Source organism: Kazachstania africana, chromosome 10, assembly GCF_000304475.1.
Source record: "Kazachstania africana CBS 2517 chromosome 10, complete genome".
NCBI classification, from domain to species: domain Eukaryota; kingdom Fungi; phylum Ascomycota; class Saccharomycetes; order Saccharomycetales; family Saccharomycetaceae; genus Kazachstania; species Kazachstania africana.
In genome coordinates, this window is record NC_018949.1 from 531,482 (window position 1) to 555,197 (window position 23,716).

The 23,716-nt window shown below is 36.7% G+C and overlaps 13 protein-coding genes across 13 annotated transcripts; 4 read left to right on the plus strand and 9 right to left on the minus strand.

The window, feature by feature from the left end:
- Positions 1-222: 222 nt before the first annotated feature.
- On the plus strand, positions 223-771 carry EMC4 (chaperone EMC4; the record flags this gene model as incomplete). The annotated part of the gene is made up of 1 exon (XM_003959429.1): positions 223-771. The coding sequence occupies one exon, from the start codon at positions 223-225 to the stop codon at positions 769-771; it is 549 nt and encodes a 182-aa protein (XP_003959478.1).
- Positions 772-844: 73 nt separating this feature from the next.
- On the minus strand, positions 845-1,757 carry TAN1 (putative tRNA acetyltransferase; the record flags this gene model as incomplete). The annotated part of the gene is made up of 2 exons (XM_003959430.1): positions 845-1,645; positions 1,704-1,757. 2 exons carry the CDS (start codon positions 1,755-1,757, stop codon positions 845-847), a joined length of 855 nt encoding a protein of 284 aa, XP_003959479.1.
- Positions 1,758-1,891: 134 nt separating this feature from the next.
- SEC15 (Rab GTPase-binding exocyst subunit SEC15) lies at positions 1,892-4,585 on the minus strand (the record flags this gene model as incomplete). The annotated part of the gene is made up of 1 exon (XM_003959431.1): positions 1,892-4,585. The coding sequence occupies one exon, from the start codon at positions 4,583-4,585 to the stop codon at positions 1,892-1,894; it is 2,694 nt and encodes an 897-aa protein (XP_003959480.1).
- Positions 4,586-4,909: 324 nt separating this feature from the next.
- ADE57 (bifunctional aminoimidazole ribotide synthase/glycinamide ribotide synthase) lies at positions 4,910-7,321 on the minus strand (the record flags this gene model as incomplete). The annotated part of the gene is made up of 1 exon (XM_003959432.1): positions 4,910-7,321. The coding sequence occupies one exon, from the start codon at positions 7,319-7,321 to the stop codon at positions 4,910-4,912; it is 2,412 nt and encodes an 803-aa protein (XP_003959481.1).
- Positions 7,322-7,611: 290 nt separating this feature from the next.
- MTO1 (tRNA modification protein MTO1) lies at positions 7,612-9,600 on the plus strand (the record flags this gene model as incomplete). The annotated part of the gene is made up of 1 exon (XM_003959433.1): positions 7,612-9,600. One exon carries the CDS (start codon positions 7,612-7,614, stop codon positions 9,598-9,600), a length of 1,989 nt encoding a protein of 662 aa, XP_003959482.1.
- Positions 9,601-9,912: 312 nt separating this feature from the next.
- Positions 9,913-10,602, plus strand: HAP2 (transcription activator HAP2; the record flags this gene model as incomplete). The annotated part of the gene is made up of 1 exon (XM_003959434.1): positions 9,913-10,602. The coding sequence occupies one exon, from the start codon at positions 9,913-9,915 to the stop codon at positions 10,600-10,602; it is 690 nt and encodes a 229-aa protein (XP_003959483.1).
- A 235-nt stretch (positions 10,603-10,837) lies between these two features.
- CSE1 (importin-alpha export receptor) lies at positions 10,838-13,717 on the minus strand (the record flags this gene model as incomplete). The annotated part of the gene is made up of 1 exon (XM_003959435.1): positions 10,838-13,717. The coding sequence occupies one exon, from the start codon at positions 13,715-13,717 to the stop codon at positions 10,838-10,840; it is 2,880 nt and encodes a 959-aa protein (XP_003959484.1).
- A 295-nt stretch (positions 13,718-14,012) lies between these two features.
- On the minus strand, positions 14,013-14,753 carry DOC1 (anaphase promoting complex subunit DOC1; the record flags this gene model as incomplete). Its single annotated transcript, XM_003959436.1, has 1 exon — positions 14,013-14,753. One exon carries the CDS (start codon positions 14,751-14,753, stop codon positions 14,013-14,015), a length of 741 nt encoding a protein of 246 aa, XP_003959485.1.
- A 125-nt stretch (positions 14,754-14,878) lies between these two features.
- Positions 14,879-16,033, minus strand: TAD1 (tRNA-specific adenosine deaminase; the record flags this gene model as incomplete). Its single annotated transcript, XM_003959437.1, has 1 exon — positions 14,879-16,033. One exon carries the CDS (start codon positions 16,031-16,033, stop codon positions 14,879-14,881), a length of 1,155 nt encoding a protein of 384 aa, XP_003959486.1.
- Positions 16,034-16,189: 156 nt separating this feature from the next.
- Positions 16,190-17,857, minus strand: RTF1 (RNA polymerase-associated protein; the record flags this gene model as incomplete). Its single annotated transcript, XM_003959438.1, has 1 exon — positions 16,190-17,857. The coding sequence occupies one exon, from the start codon at positions 17,855-17,857 to the stop codon at positions 16,190-16,192; it is 1,668 nt and encodes a 555-aa protein (XP_003959487.1).
- Positions 17,858-18,172: 315 nt separating this feature from the next.
- GUS1 (glutamate--tRNA ligase GUS1) lies at positions 18,173-20,293 on the minus strand (the record flags this gene model as incomplete). The annotated part of the gene is made up of 1 exon (XM_003959439.1): positions 18,173-20,293. One exon carries the CDS (start codon positions 20,291-20,293, stop codon positions 18,173-18,175), a length of 2,121 nt encoding a protein of 706 aa, XP_003959488.1.
- Positions 20,294-21,071: 778 nt separating this feature from the next.
- RAI1 (decapping nuclease) lies at positions 21,072-22,217 on the plus strand (the record flags this gene model as incomplete). Its single annotated transcript, XM_003959440.1, has 1 exon — positions 21,072-22,217. One exon carries the CDS (start codon positions 21,072-21,074, stop codon positions 22,215-22,217), a length of 1,146 nt encoding a protein of 381 aa, XP_003959489.1.
- Positions 22,218-22,390: 173 nt separating this feature from the next.
- On the minus strand, positions 22,391-23,491 carry PDE1 (3',5'-cyclic-nucleotide phosphodiesterase PDE1; the record flags this gene model as incomplete). The annotated part of the gene is made up of 1 exon (XM_003959441.1): positions 22,391-23,491. One exon carries the CDS (start codon positions 23,489-23,491, stop codon positions 22,391-22,393), a length of 1,101 nt encoding a protein of 366 aa, XP_003959490.1.
- Between the last annotated feature and the right edge of the window lie 225 nt (positions 23,492-23,716).

Here is a 23,716-nt window from a genome sequence, read left to right on the forward strand (position 1 = left end):
CATATTTATATAACGACATATACTTAGATGCATCTAAGATTTAGCATTTTAATGACCAGCTATGCCATGTTTTACTACGTATATATATAAGTTTTTCTTACACATAGCCGGGATATCAATCGTAAGAAACTCAATATGCTTTGAAAAAACGATTCAATCGTCAATGCTTCCATCTAGACCGAAGAAAACATCTGAATCCTGGGCTAAATAAGATCTACAGAAATGGCTCTGCAACCACACGACTGGGCAATTAACTTGGTTGATCCAACATATGCAAAATCGATGAAGATTGAATCCTCAAATACGCTACCGGTTCCACCCGGATTCGAAGAGATGGATAGTAATACAACCCGTGTAAATAAGGCAAGTAAAGTTCTGAATTCGAGAAACATTGATAAATTACAGGCCCAGAAGGCATGGCAGATTGCGACACAACCTCTTAAATCCATACCAATGAACTTTTTCATGTCCTACATGTCAGGTTCTTCCCTGCAGATTATTCCAATAATGACTGCTTTGATGCTACTTTCAGGCCCAATCAAGTCTATGTTCTCAATCAGAGAGGCATTTAGACCAGTACTTGATAATAGAGAGACTATAGGTACCGTGAGATCTGCTATGGTTGTGTATATTATGGCACAGGGGATTCTGATGTATATTGGTATAAGAAAACTCAATGAAATGGGGTTGATTCCCAACAGCAGAAGTGATTGGTTAGCTTGGGAAAGGCATGCTAATTATAATGAGAATTTAAGATCTTTTACATTCTGAAAGATATGTGTCAGATAATATATATACATATAAGGTTTATAAAATGTTAATGAGCATGAACTATCTAATAATATTACTGGGAAACATCGTCATCTTTAAATTTTGCCTGGTAAATCTGTTGAAGGTTGTATTTTCTATACTTCTTCACATAGTCACTGTTAACTACGGACATACCAACATTATTCTTGAAACATTCAACAATGACCAAGAAGTCGTATTCTTTCAAATCAACTTTATGGGGATATTCACCACCTTTGGTAATCATCTTGACAACTTGATTGATGATATCCATCTTTGGTATCGTACTGAAATTTCTTCTATTAATCTCCACAGCAAATTTCAATGCTTTTGGATCCTTCTGTTCGTGGAAACGTGGTAAAACCACCTTTTCAATAAGTTTTGTAATTTGTTCCATGGAAGCACTACAGGAATACGTAATTGGTGTTAGTTTATTGATATATCTTGTTCTTTTCACTTTATTCGAAGGATCAGCGGATTCTTCCATGATCTTGGCAACTAAATGTTCTGGATCGATGGGACGTTTAGTCTTGCAGAAGATCACACATTCACAATTCAAATCAATAAATTTCAGAAGTTCCTTCTTTTTCTCTTCTTTGGTCTTTAGAGCTTCAGCTTTCTTCAATTCAGCTAATTCTTTCTGAATTTGGTTCTCGATAGATAGCTCCTCCTCTGATTCTTCATCATTCTCATCATTTTCTTTTCTTAATTGTTCCAAGTCATCCTTGTAAACTTCTTCGACCTTTTCTTCCAGAAATAAACCTAATTCCTGCACTGCCAAACGTTCTTTCCTTCTAACACAAGTGGCATATATCCCTGAAGTACCAGGATCTAGAAATCCTGAGGAAATTTTAAACTTTGGAAATTGTCAGTATTTAAACAAAACTGTAAACTTTGCAAATAAAAAAACATACTTTTTTCTTTTTTCTTGCATCATTCTGATCATTAGAGGAACGTTTTTCACCCATTTTTAGTCCAGATAAAGCTCACTAGTCCTGACCTTATAAATTCAACTGCGATGACCTGCATCCTCTTTGGTTTCAATTTTTTTTTCGGCCGTATAGTGCTTAATGTGATATGAAAATATAGAAATTATATAAATCTATCGTCTAAATAATCTAGCAAATCTGTCCGTTTTACTTTCATTTCCGTTCGATTCTCCGTCGAAATTGCTTCTTGAATCAGCATTATTCCCACCATTTGGTGAATCAGATTCTGAACCGGGGCTTGGCGATCTTCTTATCTTACTCAACAGTAATGCAGCATTTTCCGGTTTGATACGAGAATATTTCCTCAATCTTACCTCTGGCTCGGCGAATTCTCTGGAATTCTTGGATTTTAACAGTTCAATACATTGATTTAGTTCGATAAAAGTTTCTTCCAGCGATTTTATATTATTCTCAATTGATGCAGGATCACTCGAATTCAAATTTGGTGTAGTTGGTGTTGCTGGTCTGATATTTTGTGCTTCAGGCAATGATAAGGGCGCAACTTCATCTTTTAGTGACGGGAAAATCTTTGGAATTATATCTTGTAGATATCTAACATCGGTTTCGAAATTCAATACACTTTCGGGGCTGATACTATCTGGTGTCCCATGCAATAGTAAATCAATTAAGTTTCTCGTTAAAGAATCAAATTCTCTGAAAATCAATAGAGTTTGAACACTGTAAGGCAAATTGACCAAAGTAGATGCAAACATCATTTCTAAAAACTGAGCTACATCTACAATGGAAATATCAGGATCTTGTCGTATTTCGTGCGAACTCCAATCCAAGTCCACTGTCTCCAATATATCATAAATTTTGGAGTCAATCAACTCAATTAACTTGGTCTCTGCATAAGCTCTACTTTCTTTGAATCTCTTTATCGAGTTGAGACTGATTTCAATGTCAGGACTTTGCATAATATTCTCTAGAGTCATATAATTGCTGAATTCTTTCGTGGCTATGATAAAATAGTCCAAATTGATTAGAATTTGGGAAATTTCTTCTCTTGACGTGCTATCTAATTTAGATCTTATTTTATTGTTTACAACATCTGTAAAAATAGAATCAATCGTTTTCACTAGAATATTATTCAGTGAATGAAGATCATGACGGTAAAATGTGGAAATAAAGCTGGCCAATTTACTATAAACTTTCTTCACTAAAGTACATGTCATTGGGTAAAGAGGAGAGAACGGTAGGGTTACAACGAATTGTTCTTCATCGTTTTGATTAGCGTTTACACTTTCAATTAATTTAAGATCAGCTTCTTTCATCCAACAGATCTTGATAACTTTATTGCATAAATTACGATCATTTATCAATAGTGGCATAAAATCATCATCGTTTAATAGTATTTGGAATTCCTTATCCATCGAACTGATTGATAATTCACAATAATTAGAAAAGTCGTGAATCAAAATATTATAGAGCGGCCCGATATCCAACTCATAATTTTCCAAAATTGAAATATAAATGCCCAGGAAATCTTTAAAATTAATTAAATTATCCTCATCCTCTTTTTCTACAGCTCTTTGAAGGTATAATTGCAAATAGGGTTGTAATCTTCTCATTAAATTATCCCAAAATTCATTTGTGGCATTATAATTATTATTAACAAGGATAAATTCAGTAGATTTATTCAAGTTTAAGTCGTAGAGTAAAAACCCTAAAATTTTCAGAAGATATTCCTGTAAAAATTCCAACGTTAAATTTTTAGCAAATGCATCTAGTGATATATCACCTGGTGTTGAACTCACATTACCAAAGTTCTTCTTCCAAGTAATTGGATGTACAATTTTTGTTCTTCGAAATTCGTATTCACTGTTAAAATCAACAAGTAAATCGTCCAGTTCATTTAGTGACTTGAAAATCATGATAGCATCATATAATTCATTCAAATTGAAATAATTGTTAATATTCATTTCTTCTGTAGTGGCTTGATCTCTCATCGAGATTTCAACTGGAGAGTTAAATTTAAAATTATTCAAATGCAAACTATCCCTTTTCTCCAGCCAACTAATTACAATCTCATCTCTGTAATGTTCAAAAATTTTGGTACCAGCTTCAGTTAGATTTTTACCTAAATTAGAATTGAAAGAACTTTTAATCAAATTTACGCATTCATCTTTAATAACATTTTTCATGAAGGGAATGGAATCATAAATTTCTTTCAAAAATTTGAAGTTGTAATTTATCTTGAATTCTTGAAGGTACAGTTTCTCTAAATTGTCTAAATTTTGTAAAGCTTTGAAAAATTTCTTTTCCGTAATGAGTTCCTGACATTTACTGGATAGTTCTAGAATTCTAACAATCTTAGAAATCAATATTATTGCTTCAGAGATTTTCAGGCTCGTCTTTTTATTGTTAACAAATACTTGTTTCTGTAGAATCAACTCGTTTGTGGATTGGGTAAGCAGCTTTTGAAATCTTTGAACTTCTAATGACAAATTTTGTTCTATTGAGGTCTGAATATTAGAAACTTCATTGATGGACTTTTCCAATTTATCATTGATCTGAGAATCTTGTATTACTTGTAATTCTAGCCCTTGGAAGTTATCATCAATAGATGTTTCTAACTCCCCAATAACCTGAACAAGCTGATCCTTTTCAATGGACTTTCTTAGGAATGGAACCCATTTATCAATGGGTTGAGAATTGAGATCAAACGTGTCATCCAAAGCTCTATTGTCCGTTAGATGAGAATCATTCCGGGATTTCCCTATATCCTTCTGAAGTGAAGTATTATCTGTGGCAGATGACAGCAGTATCTTCTGGAACTCCTCTGTTAACCATGGTTCTTGTTCCATATTCTAAGAAAGGGGTGATAATGCAAATTGGCGATCAAAATCTCAAATATTCTGCAGTGTCTCGTCAAATAAAAGCAACTGCTTGGGAAACCAGGATATATGTATCTATCTGAATTAACTTAATAACCCTCTTAGAGTGGCGGAACTGTTGTGTTTCTTGAATGATCTCTCTTAGATATGGCACTCTTTATTTTTTTTTTTCAGTTCCATCGGTTTTCCAATAATAAAATCTCTACCAAAAATAATAACAATGAGGCTAACCAGTTATTTTTCAAGATATTTACAGTATAAACTATATAAGTCATTCTCTATGTCTATAAATGTTTAATTTCTGTTGATCCAGTTCTCTACGTTCTGTACTATACAACCAGGCTCCTTGGCATGTTGCTTTGCTGCCAAGTGACCGATTTCGTAGACAGTTTCTTTGGCTTCTCTTAGCAATTCTTTGACTCTGGCGACGTTCTGTTTCTTGATAATCAAGACCATACCTATACCCATGTTGAATGTTCTTAATATATCTTCATCAGGCACGTTTCCTGCTTTGCTTAACCATTTGAAGACAGGAGGAACTTCCCATGTAGTCATATCAATCTGAGCCTGCAATTGTTCTGGCAATGCACGTGGAATATTCTCCACTAAACCTCCACCGGTAATGTGTGCTAAACCTAGCAGTAATTTTTCTTTTATTGATGGAAGCAATTGCTTTACGTAGATCTTTGTAGGAACTAATGTGGCTTGTCCTACCGTTATACTTTCCTCCCACGGACATTTGTCTTCCCAGCTTAAATCAACATGTTTTATGATCCTTCTGACCAAAGAATAACCGTTTGAATGGATACCATTGGAAGCTAGACCAAGTAAGACATCGCCGGCTTGCATATTTTCAATCTTAGGTAGGATATTATTTTTCAGCACAGCACCTACTGCAGTACCATTTGTATCGTAATGTCCTGGGCCATACATACCTGGCATTTCCGAAGTCTCACCACCTATTAATGCACAACCACTTTCAATACAGCCGTCAGCAACACCAGAAATGAAGTCTGTGGCAATTTGGGTATCTAGACTACCTGTGGCAAAATAATCCAAAAAGAACAGAGGTTCTGCACCTTGAACAACTAAATCATTGACATTCATGGCAACCAAATCTATACCGACAGTATCATGAATATTGGTCTCTTGTGCAATAAGTAATTTAGTGCCAACACCATCGGTGGCACCTACTAGTAGGGTTTCTGAAGTTTTGTAGCCGGCAGCTTCTAAGTCAAAAATACCACCGAATCCACCAATATCCGAATCTGTACCAGATCTTCTTGTAGATTTCACTTTATTTTTTATCTTTTGAATTAATAAGTTCCCATTATCAACAGAAACACCAGAGTCAGCGTATGTGATTGATTTGCCGTTAATATCTTGTTGTTTGAACGCACGATGTGCAATGTCTTTTCTATAGTAGCTATCTTTGAAGGTTATACTTTCAACTGCTATGTAAGCTTTCTGAACAGACTGTTCTAATGTTTCGGCCACAGCTGTTGCTGCAATTACTCTACCACCAGATGTAAACAAGGTATTCTTGGCCTTGTCAAATGCTGTTCCTGCCTGGAAGATATATGAATCTTTTGGTAAGATTGAGGCATCGATCTTTATTTCGTTACCTTTTTCATAAGATTCAGGATAACCGCCAGCTGCAAGTACGACTGTCGTAGCAAATGCATTCTTTCTAATTCCAATATTTACCGAATCCAGTCTATGTTCAGCAGCAGCCAACATGACCTGTGCAAAGTCAGTAGCGTCATCTAACAATGTGAGAACACTCTGAGTTTCTGGATCTCCAAATCTGACATTATACTCAAGGACTTTAGCTTCACCACCCTTCGTAACCATTATACCGGTAAATAGTACACCGACAAAAGGCAAACCATCTTTTCTTAAACCGTCTATAGTAGCTTTAATGATATTAGATTCAATATCTCTCAATAAACGAGGTGTAGCAATTGGTGCTGGTGCATAAGCCCCCATACCACCTGTATTTAAACCAGTGTCATTTTCACCAATACGCTTATGGTCTTGTGCTGGTGGTAAACTGAAATATGAGTAACCATCTGAAATTGTTAAGAGAGAAACTTCATCTCCTTCTAAGAACTCCTCAATAATAACTGAATCACCAGCATCTCCGAATTGTTTATCTACCATTATCTTATGCAATGTCTCAACCGCTTCTTCGTGGGATGAAGGAATTACTACACCTTTCCCTGCTGCGAGACCATCAGCCTTGATAACAAATTTATAATCGGGTTCGTTCTTCTCGAGACCTAGCACGTAGTCTTTAGCAGTCTGATAATTGTCGAACGATTGGTACGTAGCTGTTGGAATATTATGTCTTCTCATAAATTCCTTTGAAAAGGACTTTGAGCCTTCCATGATGGCCGCCTTGGCACTTGGACCAAACACAGGAATACCAACCTTCTGGAAGACTGTAGCGACACCATCGATTAGTGGTTGTTCGGGACCTGGAACAACCAGATCGATGTCATGACTCACAGCAAACTGCTGTAACTTCTCAAAATTAGCTGGAACCGGAGTCAGCTCAGGAATATTAACAACATTAGACATAGTAGCGGTACCACCATTACCTGGCGCTACATATATCTTGGATACAGATCGAGACTGCGCCAACTTCCACACAATAGCGTGCTCTCTTCCACCGTTTCCTAAAACTAAAATATTTAGGGACATGTCTTCTTAACCTTTTAACAACTGTAACTTTGGATGGTTGATTCGCTTCTCGACAATAACTAACAGGAACAGAGAATTATCCACTCAATCGCAAGCTTGGTTGCCTTATATATAAGCTGAATAATGGACCTCTTCTCATAAAACAGAATCAATATGTCTTCGATGATTACAGGAATTAATCAAAAATTCTGTTTGATGCTCTCCGAACAAACAGAGTCAAAGTAGTCATAAAGAGATAGTACAGCCAAAGAAGTCAACTGGTAGCACGGCAGTATATGGGCTTTCAGGTCATGTTGGGGTTGCATGGACGCACCATGTTGAGAAACAGTTGCAATAGAGTAGCTGGAAGACGTTATATAGCGTTAAATGCTGAGATCTCACGCGCTTTAGATACGAGTGCAGTTGTTCAAGACGTTGTTGTTGTTGGTGCAGGTCATGCTGGCTGTGAGGCTGCAGCAGGCTCAGCAAGAACTGGCACGAGGACGATGCTGGTGACTCCTGCATTGGAGAAGATTGGTACATGTTCGTGCAATCCATCGATGGGTGGTGTAGGAAAGGGCACGTTGCTGAAAGAAGTTGATGCACTTGATGGTGTGGCCTCAAAGGTCACGGACTTGGCTGGCATACAGTTCAAAATGCTAAACAGAAGCAAAGGCGCCGCTGTTTGGGGTCCCAGAGCCCAAATTGACAGGAAGTTGTACTTGAAGTACATGCAAGATGAGTTAAAAAATTATTCAAATTTGACATTAGTGGAAGGTAAAGTTAAAGATCTTATCATTGACGAAGAACACACTAAGGTTAGAGGGATACTGTTAGAGGATGGCACCATAATTAGGACAAATAACGTGGTAATTGCTACTGGGACTTTTCTCAATGCTGAAATTCATATTGGAATGGAAACTTTTCCTGCTGGTAGAATCAATGAAGCACCAACGTACGGCCTCAGTGAAACGTTTGCGGAGGCAGGTTTCAAGTTGGGAAGATTGAAGACGGGGACGCCAGCAAGATTAGATGCTCACTCAATCAATTTTGAAAACCTAGAGAAGCAATATGGCGATGATGAACCGCATCCGATGAGTTTTCTAAATGAATCCGTCTCTATCAGCAAAGAAAAGCAGATGTTATGTTATGGAACTAATACCACTCCAGAGTTACACAAGTACTTGTTTGGAAATTTGCATAAAAGTCTACATATAAGAGAGACCGTCAAAGGACCCAGATATTGTCCATCTATTGAAGCCAAAATAATAAGATTTAAGGATAAATTATCTCATAAAATTTGGTTGGAACCTGAGGGACTGGATTCCAACGTTATATATCCAAATGGAATCTCGAATTCCATGCCCAAAGATGTTCAAGAAACTATGCTCAAGTTTATTCCCGGTTTAGAAAACGCCAAAATCATACAGCACGCATATGGTGTCGAGTACGATTATATCGATCCAAGACAATTAAAACCGACTCTAGAAACAAAACTAATAAATGGGTTATTCTTAGCGGGTCAAATAAATGGAACCACGGGATACGAAGAAGCTTGTGCGCAAGGTATTATAGCCGGCATAAATGCCGGATTGTCTTCCCAAAAGAAGTTGCCATTGACGCTTTCTAGGTCAGACGCTTATATTGGTGTTTTGATAGATGATTTAACGACTAAAGGTATCGAAGAACCATACAGAATGTTCACTTCAAGGTCAGAATTTAGACTTACAGTGAGACAGGATAATGCCGATTTAAGACTCACAGAATTGGGATATCAAAAAGGCGCTGTGTCGAAGGAAAGGTATGCTAAATTTTTGACTCACAAGGCACAATACATGGAGATAGTAAATAAATTGAAGTCGTTAAAGAGGAATAATATAGATTGGTCCACAAAACTGGATCTTACTGTGGCTCCGTCATCCTTAAACCGATCAGCATGGGATATGTTTGCCTTCTCGGGTGTCTCACTAACAAGACTTTCTCAGCAGTTCCCAGAATTGGGCATTGATATATCGAACGTTCCAAGACACGTAATTTTAAAAATCGACGTTGAAGGAAAATACAGCCAATATATTAGCAAACAAAACCAACTAGTACGCGCATTCAAAGCTGATGAGGAACTATTACTTCCACAGGACTATGATTACAATGACATGTCAAGTCTTTCCTCAGAGTGTAAACTTCTACTTAATCAAGTTAAGCCTATCACCATTGGACAAGCAAGAAGAATACAGGGCGTCACGCCCGCTGCACTTTTCGAGCTTTACAGGCTCATCCATCATAGAAAGTCAATCGTGTAAATAGTATATATAGGCATACAGATTAATGCATCCATATAGCAGATCATTTTGGTTATCGATTCCACGACCCCACGTCAGGCTATCATACAAAAAAGTATGTAGCGTGCCACACAATTCGGTCAGTATGGTTTTCGCAAAACTCGTCATATTTAAATTTAGGAAGTTATCGGATGGGAAAATAGATAAGATCCTCGAGTGTTTTTGTTGATTAAAGGTACATAGTTGCAGCACGTGTATGAGGAGCAGTCATCGTCAGGAACGTCAATATATTGCTTATAAACATTAGCTAAAAGTACTGTCTCTTTCTGAAACATGTCTAATATCGAACAGCATTCAGTTTCGTTAAGTGAGGAGGCTGAAAATTATCCAGCATCTGAGTCAGAACCGTTACAGCAAGATCCCAGGTCTCCCATGAACTTGAGTACGTCCAGTGGGACTCTAGTACCGACTTCTGCTGATCTATATTTATATAATAAGCTTAATGACTCTATAGGTAAGCCTGATATCAACGGGGAGGATAATATCAGTAGGGAAATTGAGGGAGAAGTCTCGCCAGCTTCCCAACCAGTTTCTGCCAGCTACGTATCGATAAATTCAGAGATATTCAAGGCCAGTAATGGGACGAATAATTCTACCTACACAACGAAGCCTTTGAGAACTAATGAAGGTAGTAATGTAAAGGGCGAGCCAAACTCGTTAGTTCAAGAAAGTAATAGCAACAAAGACGACGCAACAGAAGAGAATGATAAAGATCTCACACCAGAACAGCCATTTTATGTAAATGCTAAACAGTACTACAGGATGCTTAAGAGACGGTATGCAAGGGCCAAGCTTGAGGAACATTTAAGGATATCTAAAGAAAGGAAACCTTATCTACATGAATCGCGTCACAAGCATGCGATGAGAAGGCCGAGAGGTCAAGGTGGTAGATTTCTTACAGCTGCTGAAATTGAGGCTTTGAAAACGAGCAATGCTGACAGTCTGGACGATAAAGAAGACTGATATAAATTAAAGTGAAAAAAAAATAAATAAAAAATGGCTTTATATCTATAGTAATATTCTTAGAACTGGTAAGTAGAATGTATGTATAAAATGCTTATGTTTTAAGGGAAAGAATGGTTTTTTGTATTATAATTATCATTGTTCTAGATGAAAAAGACCTACTGTAATTATGCGCTCTATGTTTGTATTATGCCTTTTCTACCACGAGTAGAGTTTATATACTTCTTTGCACACTCTATACCATATCTACTAGCAGCTTCAAACTTTTCTGAGTATCATTATTCAGTTGAGGCAAAATAACGTTCGCAAAATTGGCGTTATTAGATTCAATATATTTCTTTAAAACGGATGAAGTATATTGTTTTACCCCATTTGTCAAATCAATCTCAGGTAATGGATCGAATGGTTTGTCTGCTATACTGGCCAATTTACTAAAAGAAGAGCCAAAGGTTGTAATCTCTTCGAGGTTATCTAGGTCGATGTATTCGCTGTTTATGTTTGAAATGCTTTCACTCATTGTGGTCCTAATTATTGAATCGATTGTTATCCCAAGAAGTTGAGGATATTTTTTAATGAACAAAGTCCCTTCAGTAGGGAATTTAATGCAGCCTAATAGTGCAATTTTACGATCCAGAAGATTACCAATAGTTGGCAATGTATTAATGACGAAATTAGACCATATTTGCTGGAATAGACCATCCTGTACTTCATCGATAAATTGAATACAAAAGTCAGAACCTAATTTAATAGACAGCAGACCGAAAAATACGGTCAATTTTTTAACATATCTCTCTGTCTTGGAGCTCTGGAGACGTTGCAATAATAATACAGCAATTTCTTTTAAGTATGGTTTCAACCTTTCCATATCGATTACCAACATGATACATTCTAATAATTCAAACCCATGGGTTTCATATGCCTTGGATGCAATTAATCTTTGGAAAACACCTAACACAGGAACAAGATCTGGGAATACGGATGGATCAAGTTTAATTACATTTTTTAATAACCTTGTAACTGCAGGAACATTTCCCTTTAGTTCCCAAACAGTTGGAGCCAGCATTGGCTGTGCTAATTGTTTGACACTGTCAGGTAAAAACTCACCCTTCTCAATACTGAAGGAAACCAATTGGAAAACGTATGGAATGAATTCTTGAATATCTTCAGAAAGTATACTGAAAAAAGATGGCATCATGGAATCTATCAAGACAGGTAAATGTGGAACCGAAGAGTAAGACAAAATGACACCTACAGATTCGAAAACATAGTGAGTAAATCTAGGATTTGAGGGGTTCTTCGCAATGATGTTAATTATTGTCATTAATTGGTTCAATAATTCTGGATAAATAGCCTCTATTGTGGCTTCTGACGTTCTTAGCACTCGGAAAACAGCTTTCATCAAAAATTCGTTTTCCGCTAATTTTTCTGGAGAATTACCATGTTTTGTAATAAGACTGATCAGATTTTTCAATAGAATTTCAGAGCTGCCAGCTAAATCTTCCTTCGTGAAGATAAAATTTGGTGAAGTATTTGATTCTCTGATCGTGAGAATTCTTTCGATGGTAACTGATGAATATGTGTATACAACATATTCATCACTTTCTAAGAATGTTGCTAGTAAGGGCATTATTTCGATAAGTTGTGCTTTACTCAATTGATTTCTAAAGACATAGATAAACTTGATGGCATCAACCCTCAAAATTTGATGAGGCACACTATTTGTTAAATCAGGAATAATTTGATTCCTGAAAAAATCTATCACATTTAAAAGTGGATTAGTTGATGAAACACCACTGCTAGTTATGTTACCATTTATGGCTAACGTACTGAAAAGGTAAACATAAAGATCTTTATATTTCCAGAACTCTGTAGTATTTGATTGATATCTTTCAAAAAACCTTGTCATACGATTCAAAAAAATGTTGGTAACCAGAACTTCATTTTTATCTTTCAATTCCTTCACAAAATCAGTACATGATCTTCTCCTTGTATCGGTATCCGAACCTTCCAAATCCCTACGAATGTACTCAATCGGATCATCTTCAAATAACTCAACGTCTGCTTCACGTAAAGTGACATTTGGCAAAATGATCTGTTCCGTGATATTATTCATTGCATCCTCATTGTTAAATATTTCAAAATATTTTGGATTACGAGAAACCGCAGTTAAAAATGATAGTGACTTTGAAACTAAGATGTCAAATTTAGGTTCAGTAGTGACTGAAGTTAGCAATTGCCATGTTATTTGTATAAAATTGCTGATCATTGGGCCAAAAATATCTTCATATCTTGTTGTATAAAGTTGTACAACTTCTTGGATTGATGATTTGACTTTGCTTAAGATACTAGCATGTTCACTTTCATCAGCATCTTCCAGCAAAGGATTATTATAGGCGAGATATTTATGGAGAATACCCATACCCGTCTTGATATTATCTTCGAAAAATTCTGGAATATCTTGACAATTCAAATCGTAATATAATTTAACTAAGACTAACAACACATCAAATAGAAGGTTAAGTTTTGCTTGATCATTCGAATTTTGTGTAATCTGCTCATCTACTGCCTTTAACAGATTCAAAAAAGGCACAGTGAAAAAATCGAGAACCATTTTAATTTCTAAGAATAATTCATCAGATCTGAAAAGTGGCCTCCATCTTTTGAAAATTGAGTGCGCGACTGTTAGAACACCCTTGTTCAAGACCATATCATCTGGAGACAATCTTGAAGTTAGATCTTGTAGTAGAGTGGGCCAATTATTTGGGAAATCGGAATCTGCAATGACAGAAATTGCTTCACCAATTTGGACTTGCAAATTATTGGGTAAAGTAATCATCAAAGGAACGATTTCCTTCTTGATTAATTCTACGTTACTTTCAGGGATCATATGGTTACCGTTTTCATCGACCCATTTCCTTCTAATATAGTTTTTGAAAAATAGAGCACCTGCAAGTCTAGTAGAGACAGGCAGATTGTTAGATGCTACAGTATGTAGTAAAGTTAAACCAAAACCATCCTGATTTTCAAGCTCTTTCAGACTTCTTTCAGCAGATTTGGCGGATGATGCAATGACAGATTCGGATAGATATTTCGCAACAGTTTCTAAATCAACCATAACTAGTTTCGTTCACTTTTTTCTCCTTACGAAAACTTGTATTTGTATGCCAATTGTGAGTAAACCTCAGCAGTTCAATCCCTCTACAAAGATTCAAATGACTGTCAAAGAAAAGAGTTAAAAGTATCATCAAAAGAGCCTGATGGCTATATTTTTTTTTCCTGTTTCCATGTAGAAAAAAATATTGAAAAAAAAATACTAGCACGTGATCTTTACTAAATCGATGAGACACATTGAAAGACTACTCAGTTGAAAGGTTGGAATATTTATATAAGATGATTGTACATAGATCTGATCATCTGATGGAGAAGCCGGGAAACATATGGTCAGTTACAGCAGAATGTCCGAGCATTGTATCTTCCATGGTTTTCTTACCAGTTGGTGTATAAATTCTCATTGCACGAAGATGAGTGTCTTTACCATTTTCATGGTTGTGAGGGAAGACAAACCTGATAAATTGACATTTCAGCAAACCGTCGTCTCTGTTGTCCTCGAACGTAAGGCCTAGCCATCCATTGATGCACCTAATCTCCAGTGTTTTGTAGTAAACAGCATCAGACGGACTGTGTCCAACGTAAACATGTATAATCTTGGGCGTATAAGACTCATCGGCTCTGATAGATAGATACATCGCCAGCAGAACTATTTCAACTCTTTTACTGAAGTAAATATCTACTTTATGTGGTTGTCCTCCATCACTTTGCCAGAACGTGTCACAATCGTTATTAAGAACGTTCTCGATGGGGTTCCCAGCCTTGCTTGAAGACGCTTTCCATAACGGTAGATTACTGATGTTTAAATAACTGTTCCTCTCAAGAATTGACAATCCTTCGTAATATGTTGTATGCTGTTTAAGTGCCTCGTCTGAGTAGCCTGCTCCGTTATTGTTATAACGGTTGATGTACATCTTGTTCAATGTAGCACTGGGTACCGAATCGTCAATCACCACTCGATCGATTTTCTTGGAAGAAACAGGCTCCAAAGCATTGGACGGAGCCAATTTATCAAGCAATGACTGTATTCTCACTGATTCCATCGTTACTGCTTGCGCTATTAACCTCAATTTTACCCTCGATGGTATCTTGCTTTTTTGTGTGTTTTTTTCCACCTATTTTGAAATCTATTAAGAGGTCAGGATTGAGTAGTATAAAAGATAAAAAGTTATATACAATCGTCCTTTAAAGTGGCTATCCAGGAACCATGAGAGAGACATATTTTTGCGTTTTCGACAAGATCACGTCTCTGTTCCTGTTCAGCTTTGAATTGTAAGTATGATAATCCGTTTTCGACATCGGATTTCAGCGATTTATACAAATTCCATTGAGAATATCTACTTAAAATGGATTCGCATCCCCGTCTAAGTGGCTTATCCAGTTTCGTGTAGAACCCATTTTTAACACCATTTAATATGGCCTGTTCAATAGTATGCTCTTGACTTGGGAATACTTTTATAAAACTCGTCGCTGACGGAAGTTGACTATCACTTGTCTTATCATCAGTAAATGATCCCTGGTAGGTTAGAAACTGAAACCTCGATATAAGGTCTAGGGACGAACAAAGCCTCGTATGGAAACATCTAATTAGTGCTTTTTTGTCAGTATCATTTAATTCTGGTATGACCAAATATTTGAGATACACTGGTGTCTCCATCAATTCCCACGTCAAACTATTTAATGCAGACGTGATTTGTTTAATACACAATTTATCAGAACACGATTTTGACAGCGTAATATCAGAATCTAATCTCCCAGGTTTCGTCCGTACTGCACCTTTTCTCTTGAAATTCATTCTGCCTCTCAATATTTTCGACTTGCCTGGATCGATATATTGCAACCGATCATCTTCACTCATTTCTATATCTAGTTCCGATGCATCTTCTAGATGATCCATACTAGCATCTCCACAAGGTAACCTTGAAACGTATAAAGCTAACTTCCACTTCGATTTCCATCTAAATTTACCTCCTTGCGCAGATTTATCAAGAAATGATGAAGTCTCGTTGTTTTTAAGATCTTGCATATTTTTTAGCAAAACGAAATTAAATCCACGTAAAGCCAAGATTTCAGCATGGCAATCATGTAATATCCTCCCACAGCTCCTGTCTAGCCTTGCATTTGGCATGGCTTTCACCCCAGTGGATATTGCTATCAGTTTAAGATCTTTTTCATCTGCATTTTCATTGATAGCTACTACAGCTGCTAGTACAGTCCACTCCTTAGTGCCATTAGAACGTGTAACTGGTTTACTCGATGCTTTCAACTGGTCATACTCTTCGTAAACTAACTTGGCTATTTCATCACCTAGAGAATCGTTCATCTCATTCGACACTTTTCGATGTTTTGAAATGGATTTTAATGTCTTCGGAAGATCTGACATATTTTCAATACGGAAATTTTTGCATCCAATGACAGGGTTAAATGAACTACTAATAACAAACCGATTTACTATATAATCGTACATATATTTAAATGTTCAGATACCTAGATCAAACTCGATATTTAAACCACTAATCATTTTTTCTAACCCTCCTAAACGCCTAAACTGAGCAAGTAAGAGCTCTTTTTCCTTACGTTTGGTGGCTTCTTCGTTCTCTTCCATTTTCTTTTGCTGTGCAAGAGCTTTTGCTCTCTCATTTTCTTCTTTTTGGATCTCCTGGTAGTAGATTTTCGTCCTTGTCTTTAATCTACTGAATGGATCACTCTTATCAATCGGTAAGTCCTCCTTTTTAACATGCTCTGCATTTCTAAGTTTATCCATATTCACTTTTTTATTCTTTGATGTTAATGCGCCCAGTTTCTTTGAACCAGTTTGATCATTTTCATGATGCTTTTCGTACATATTCATTCTCTTTTCAAAGTTTCTCAATTGTGCAGAATACTTAGCAACATCTCTTTCATTATTCGTTTCACGAGCGTATTGGAGTTTTTCCTTTAGAACGGTCTTTTCAAGAACAGCATTAGTACCTGATAATTTTTTATTGAATACCATTCTATTACGAACAATTTCATTTGTAAGCTTCTCAGTCAATGGTTCAGACACGAAGGATACTAGCTCCTTAGACTTACTTTTCAATGTATAGACCGTTGGTTTTGGAATATGTGAACTTTCAAGTGATCTGATGTATCTTTCGTATTCTTGTGGGGTGATTAAACCATCACTGAAAAAACTCATTTGGAAAACTTTTCTGTCTTTGCCTTGGGTAACACCAAAATACTGATTAGTGAAGAATTTACCCATACTATAAGGCTTTTGTAAAAATATTCTTTCTATCTTGACCATACGATAACTGGTTTGCCCTGTACGTTTGTCGACACCAACATTAACTCTACCATAACAACCTTTAACAATCTCACCGAAATCTGGGTAGAAACAGAATTTAGCAACAAAAGAACGCCCTATTCTCAATTTATTGAAGTCGTTAAGTTCCGTATCCCTATCAGTATCTTCTGCCCACTCAACTTCTTCGTCCTCTTCATCTTTATACGCGGTCTTCCTTTCGTACGGGTTGTAATCTTCCTCTTCTTCATATTCGCTTCCTTCCCTATATTCATCTTCAAACTCTTCTTCATCCTCTTCCTCCTCTTCTTCATAGTCACTATATTGACGGCTTTTGTTTTTCTTTTCTCTTTGCTTCTTCAATTGAGATAATTTGGATGCCTTAAGATCAGTATGTCCAGTCGCATGTGTAGCTCTTCCGGATGAACGCGTCTTCAATGCTTCGTCGTCCTCGTTTCTTTCTTTTTGTCTTTTTAGATTTTTATTACGGTCTTTGAAGAATTGCCTTTCTCTATATTTCCTCATAGTTTGAGATCTATCGTACAGTACAGTTTCACGTTCCATTTCAGGTAACGACTCCAGATAGTCACGATCTTCTTCGTTTTTATATTTACCTTCTAATGGGAAAGGATTCTCCTCATACTCTTCCTCATCGTCATTTTCATTGTAAGCACCGTCACCACCATCTATAGCAGCAGGATTATAATCATCTTCATCCTCATCACTATCTGACTCAATCCTTCTCTTTTTATTTGCAGAAGAATCACCGGATTGCTTTGTTCTCTTTGAAGTCGTAAGGACTTCTTCTTCTTCTTCTTCATCAGCACCAGCTAAAGCCAATAAATCTTCATCAATATCAGACATAACAAATACAGTTATTCTACTATATGAACCTCACTGTTCTTCTTCCTTAAGATGGACGAAATCTTGGGCTACAATCTCATTATATACAAATTGATCTTTTCAATCTCAATTTTCGTTAATGGCAAAACGGCCCCGTAAAAAATGATAAATATGACTAGTGATGCAGAAGAATACATTGACTACAAACAGCACTACTACAAATCAACTAACACACAGCTTACAAGGCGAAAATCATGGCAAGAATGATCATGCAATTATATCCCATGAGAAATTGGCTTTATAAACAAAGACAACCTGTTATATAGATCAGGTTACTTATTTCTTAGCACCATACTTATTAACAGATTTACCATCTGGAATAGTGAAGAAAACGTATGGCTTACCATCCTTTGGTAGGGAGTCTAATCTGAAGTAACCCTTTCTTTCAAATTGAATGACATCACCGACCTTCATTTCCTTGACGTTCAAGTCAGCAATGGCAGAAGTGTGAAATTCGGTTTCTGGGGTTAAGAAATCTTCGAAACTTTCATCTTCTTCTAACTTGTCCTTGCTGATTAAATGGTCGAAATCAACTAAATCAACTGGAACAACGTCTTCGGTGTCGGCCAACCAAGTTAACTTGTGGGCAGTCTTCTTGAAGTCACCTTCTAAGTGTACTTTAGCTTCCATAGAACCGTCTGCGTTCTTTTTGGTAATGATGATGTTACCCCAGTCCATTAAAGTAACTTCTTCATTGACTTCAATAACATCAGCGTCTTCCTTATCAACTACGATGTCCTTGTAGTAGATTACCTTCTTCTCACCAACAGCTGGATTCTTCTTGTGTTTTGGTTTCATTTCAATCTTTGGTGTTTCTGGAGCATCTTCACCAGTTAGGTGAATCTTAACTGGATTAACAACAGCAGTGTGTCTTGGAGCAACAGGGTCGATGACCTTCTTGTTGAAAGCCCAAATAATGTTCCATTCTAAGTTAATAACATTTCTGGATGGGCCTTGAGATAAGACGAAGTTTCTTAAACCTTCAACGGTCATACCTCTTCTTCTGACACCTCTGACCGTTGGGAATCTTGGATCATCCCAGTTTGAGACTAAATGCTTGTCAACCATCCATTGTAACTTTCTTTTGGATAATAAGGTTCTAACGAAGTTGACACGAGCGAAATCCCAAATGTGAACCTTTCTTAAATGTAAAGCATTTAACATCCATTCGTATTGGGCGTTACGGTCCCTGTATTCAATGGTACGTAAAGCGTGGGTTACACCTTCAAGAGCATCAACAATTGGAACACAGAAATCGTAAGTTGGGTACATTTTCCATGTAGCGCCTGTTCTGTGGTGAGGAGTTAAGTTACATCTGTAAATAACTGGATCTCTCAAAGTCTTGTTTAAAGCGGCATAATCAATCTTAGCACGGACACAGTTCTTTAGACCTTCTTCAGTACCATTCTTCATTTCTTCAGTGAAAATTCTTAAGTTTTCTTCAACAGTACGGTCTCTTCTAGCAGATGCAATGCCATCCATACGTTCTTCTCTCATCTTTTCAGTTGGAGTATCGTCACAGTAAGCACCGCCTTCCTTGATTAATTGGACACATAAGTCGTACATTTCTTGGAAGTAATCGGAAGAGTAAGTGACTCTGTCACCTTTAATTCCTAATAATTCTAAATCTTCTAAGATAGAATCTTGAAATTCGGTCTTTTCTTTGGAAGGATTAGTGTCATCGAATCTGATAATTAACTTACCTTTGTAAGCTTGAGCGAAATATTGGTTCAATAAAGCGGCTTTGGCGTGTCCAATATGTAAGTATCCAGATGGTTCTGGTGGGAAACGGGTGACAACTTCACCAATCTTAGCGTCTGGTAAATCAATTTCAAAGTTAGCCTTGTGAGTTTCCTTCTTCTTACCGGCAGATGCATTTTTTTTCAATTCTTGTAAAGATTTGGTTAAAAATTCGTGAACAGTTCCAAATAATGGGTCCATTTCTAAAAGACTGTACCAACGAGAAACATTAACATAGACTTTGTTCTTAATGATAGAACCAACCATACCGTTGGATCTTAAAGCACCCCAAGCAGCAATATCTGCAGCAGAGTATTCAAGACCACCGGAGATGAAAGTTCTCAAGTTTAAATAGGCATCTAATTTTTCTAGAGATTGAGCTAATTTTTGGAAATTCTTGACGATGAATTCTTCAGAAGCGACGTTGATCCATTCAGAAGCAACATTAGCATTTCTGAAAGCATCTGGGAAAGCAGCAACAATCTTGTTGAATGATCCTTCAGAAGATCCATTGAAAGTAGCTGGTGCAGATTTCTTATCATCGACAAATTCGATCTTGATTGCGTCTGGCCTAGCAGCATTGACGAGACGTGCAGCAATTAAACTGTCATAGGCCACAACTGGGGCCTTACCGTTGATAACTAAGGTAGCAGACATGACTGGTAACTCTTTTGAACCTGAATCCTATTAACAAATTCATCAGAAATAGTTCAAAATCTTTTTTCCTCCCTCGATATCGAAGAAAAATTCCACTTGGGCAGGAGCCCATACTAGCAAAAAAAAGATACAATCAGTGCAACGATTTAATTCTTCCAGGCGGGTAACGACAATTTCCATTACTCAAAAAACGCAGTAGAGCCTCATTTGTACGTCGTATTCTCTGTTAGTTTCTCACCAGGAACACATTTACCGTGAAGCATTCGCAGGACCAAGAAAAACCACGTAGCACCATACTAAGACGTCATAAGATAGAATAGACATTAAATTTCATACTATTAAGAGGTATTCACAGTATGATCTTACCTTGGACAGCGGTAGAAATTAAATCTAAGATTCATAGTAAATTCTTAGCAGGTTATCTTTGTCATATTGCAATATTTAAGTCCCACTGCCTCCACTTCCAAGAGAATTCTCATGTCTTTGCCATACAGATCCTATAATGCCAAGCCAAAATTGCGGTAGCTGAAATCGGCTGTAAAAGTCAGCGAATATTACACTTGTCAAACCTATCAGATCAGTGCAATGGTCTTACAGAAGTTGGAAATTCAATATTCAGGAAATCGAGAAAATTGAATTGTCACGTGATAAGCCGGGTTACACAAAATCTGTTCCCATAATTAAGATGAAAAATTTAATGCGATGAGCCAGTCCCAGATATTTGAGTAAGTTGAAAGCAAATAAGCTATTAGAAGCTATACAGTAGTGTAAGTGCACCATGACAATCACTTCAAACTTATTTGTTAATCAAAAAGGTTCGACGACTTCCTTGAAACAGCCTAAAGAGATTGGTTACTACTCAAGAACTCAAAATAATGAGTTTTTAGTTTCTAATGACATTAATCTCAAGTACTACTATCTACCCGATGCTGCATTGGACAATAATTTAGATCTCTCCAGTGGGGTAAAGAAATTTAAAGATGTGGAATCTGGGTTTGATGACCCGCACTCTCTCCATGGACTTTTAGAGGTCATGAAATCACATGAATCGAGCAAAAGTAAGAAACTCAAAGTTGATATAGTCTCAACAAGAAGTGTCATTACGAAACTAATATCAGCGGCTTTTGATAATGTCAATATTAATCCTATAAATATGAGAATTGTTTCTTTTGATGACCAACTGTTTATAAAAGAATTACCTGTTGCTAAATCCAAGGGGACATCGGACTCTTCAGGTATCACAGTGGATCAATATTCAAAATTTAAATTTCATAGTTTGGCTACTATTTCGCAACCTTTAGCATTGGTATCAAGAGAGACTTTAGAAAAAAGAACCAAGAAGATCAGCAATAATGGCGATCAGTTCGTTTCTGCAGTAAGGACAGGTGTTGGTAGTAGTAAATTACTCTTAGGATCTGAAATCGACTGTATATTTGATTTTAAAACGGACGGTAAGGACAATCTAAAACACTATACAAAACTAGCATGCACATCTACGATCAATAGTTCATCAGAAACGCTTAAGTTTGAAAACAACATTTTTAGAACATGGCTGAGTTGCTTTGTTGTTGGTATTCAAAGGGTTATTTATGGTTTTAAAGATAAAAACTCTATTCTAAAGACCGTCGAAGAGTTTGCTACCGATGAAATTCCTGTTATTTTAAAACAAAATAACTCAAAAGTCAGCGCAAAATGTTTGGATGCGATAAAGTGGTATGGACTGTTCACTGAATGGCTATTAAAGATGATTCCTAGGGATGATACTAAATCTGTTAGGCCTTTTAAACTCATACTAGAAAACAATCATCTGAAGTTGATCGAAATTGAACAAAACGACAGCGAATACAATGGGTTAGTTGAAGGTGAAGCGATATTATCTAATACTTTCAGGGAATGGCGAAACTCTTTTACAGGTAATGAATGAGGGAACCCTGCATATATTCTATGATATTTTTACGTGATGACGTCAAAAAAAAATCTCACTTTATTTTAGAAACCTGTATATAATTTCCATTGAATAGTATATATATACTCTGTATAATAATAGTAAACCCAACATCAAAGAGCAAAAAAAGAACCCATAAAAATAATCTCGCATTATCTAATGTAACTAATTCCTTCCAATGTCATGGAGAAATTAACACCATTCAAAGCAGTTTCCATTGCAGCGTACTTCTTTATCTGATTTAGAATGGTCACTCTGGGGTCCTCTCGAAGATTGAATTTTGAGAACTTTACATGGGTAATTATTACATCCAATCCTGATAAGCCTGATTTGTATAACTCACTTAAACACTTGATTTCGTGAATGAGAAGTTTCGGTGACAAGTGCCCATAAAGATTAGTGGGATTGATATTATCTGGACTCGAGCATTCGATCAGGATGGCTTTCAAGGATCCTGCCGGAACATTGTCAACGATATGCTGCCATATTTTAGATATCAATTCATCTTGTTCTACATCACCAAAAATTGCTATAGCGTCTTTGTTAAATTCATTTTGTATCACAAATGCGGAACTATAAATTTTAGCTGATGGTCTCGTTACTCTGTTACCGTGGTGGACTGGAAATGCCGTAATTTTCCAGTTGGGGAAAGTTTTAGACTTGTGAGCCTTCTCTTCCTTCAAATCCTGTATCATTAGAGGTTCACTACCTTCAAGCATCAAATCAGGCCATATTTCATCGTTGAAAATATGTTCTCTTATAGCCTTAGAAGTGAAAGGCAGACTGTATAGAGTTTTCTCCTGTTTTGGATCGGCTGAATTTGGATTTGGCTCAAAAAGTAATGGGCTATTCAGTACCATTGCGCCAATGTGATCTAAATGCGGATGAGTTATATAAAACTCTTTGATACCTTCATAAATCAGAACAGCGTTGACGTGAACGGGAAGGGAGAGGTCTAGTTGGGATAGGAGGGAATTAGGAAAGCCATATTGATGGGGTATATTGGTATCGATAAAATCTTGTAGCAAAATTTCCCCAGATTCTCTAAAAAAATTCTCCCGTACACTTTCATTTATAGCTTGCTTCTTATACTGCATTAAGAGCCATGCAATTTGATTAATCCCTGCACCGCCATCAATACAAATAGACTCCATAGTGCCCTCTAGACCATATGGTCTAAGCATAAAACATTGCGTCGCCTGTTCGTAAGGGCCACCTACTGCCCCTAATATTACGATTTCAAAACTTGGCATAACCACGTCCTCTGACTGGAAAAATTTAAAAATTGACACCTACGATGGATTACTATTAATATCAATTCTCAAAACTGATAAACTTACTTTACACTTGTACTTCCTATGCATTAAATGCAGATGAGCAAATCTTAATGTTTTTTTCTTAGAGCAAGTCGCAAAAAGTACTCATCGGCAAACCTCTTTTGCTTGTAAACTCTTGCTTATGCATATGTAGGACAAGAT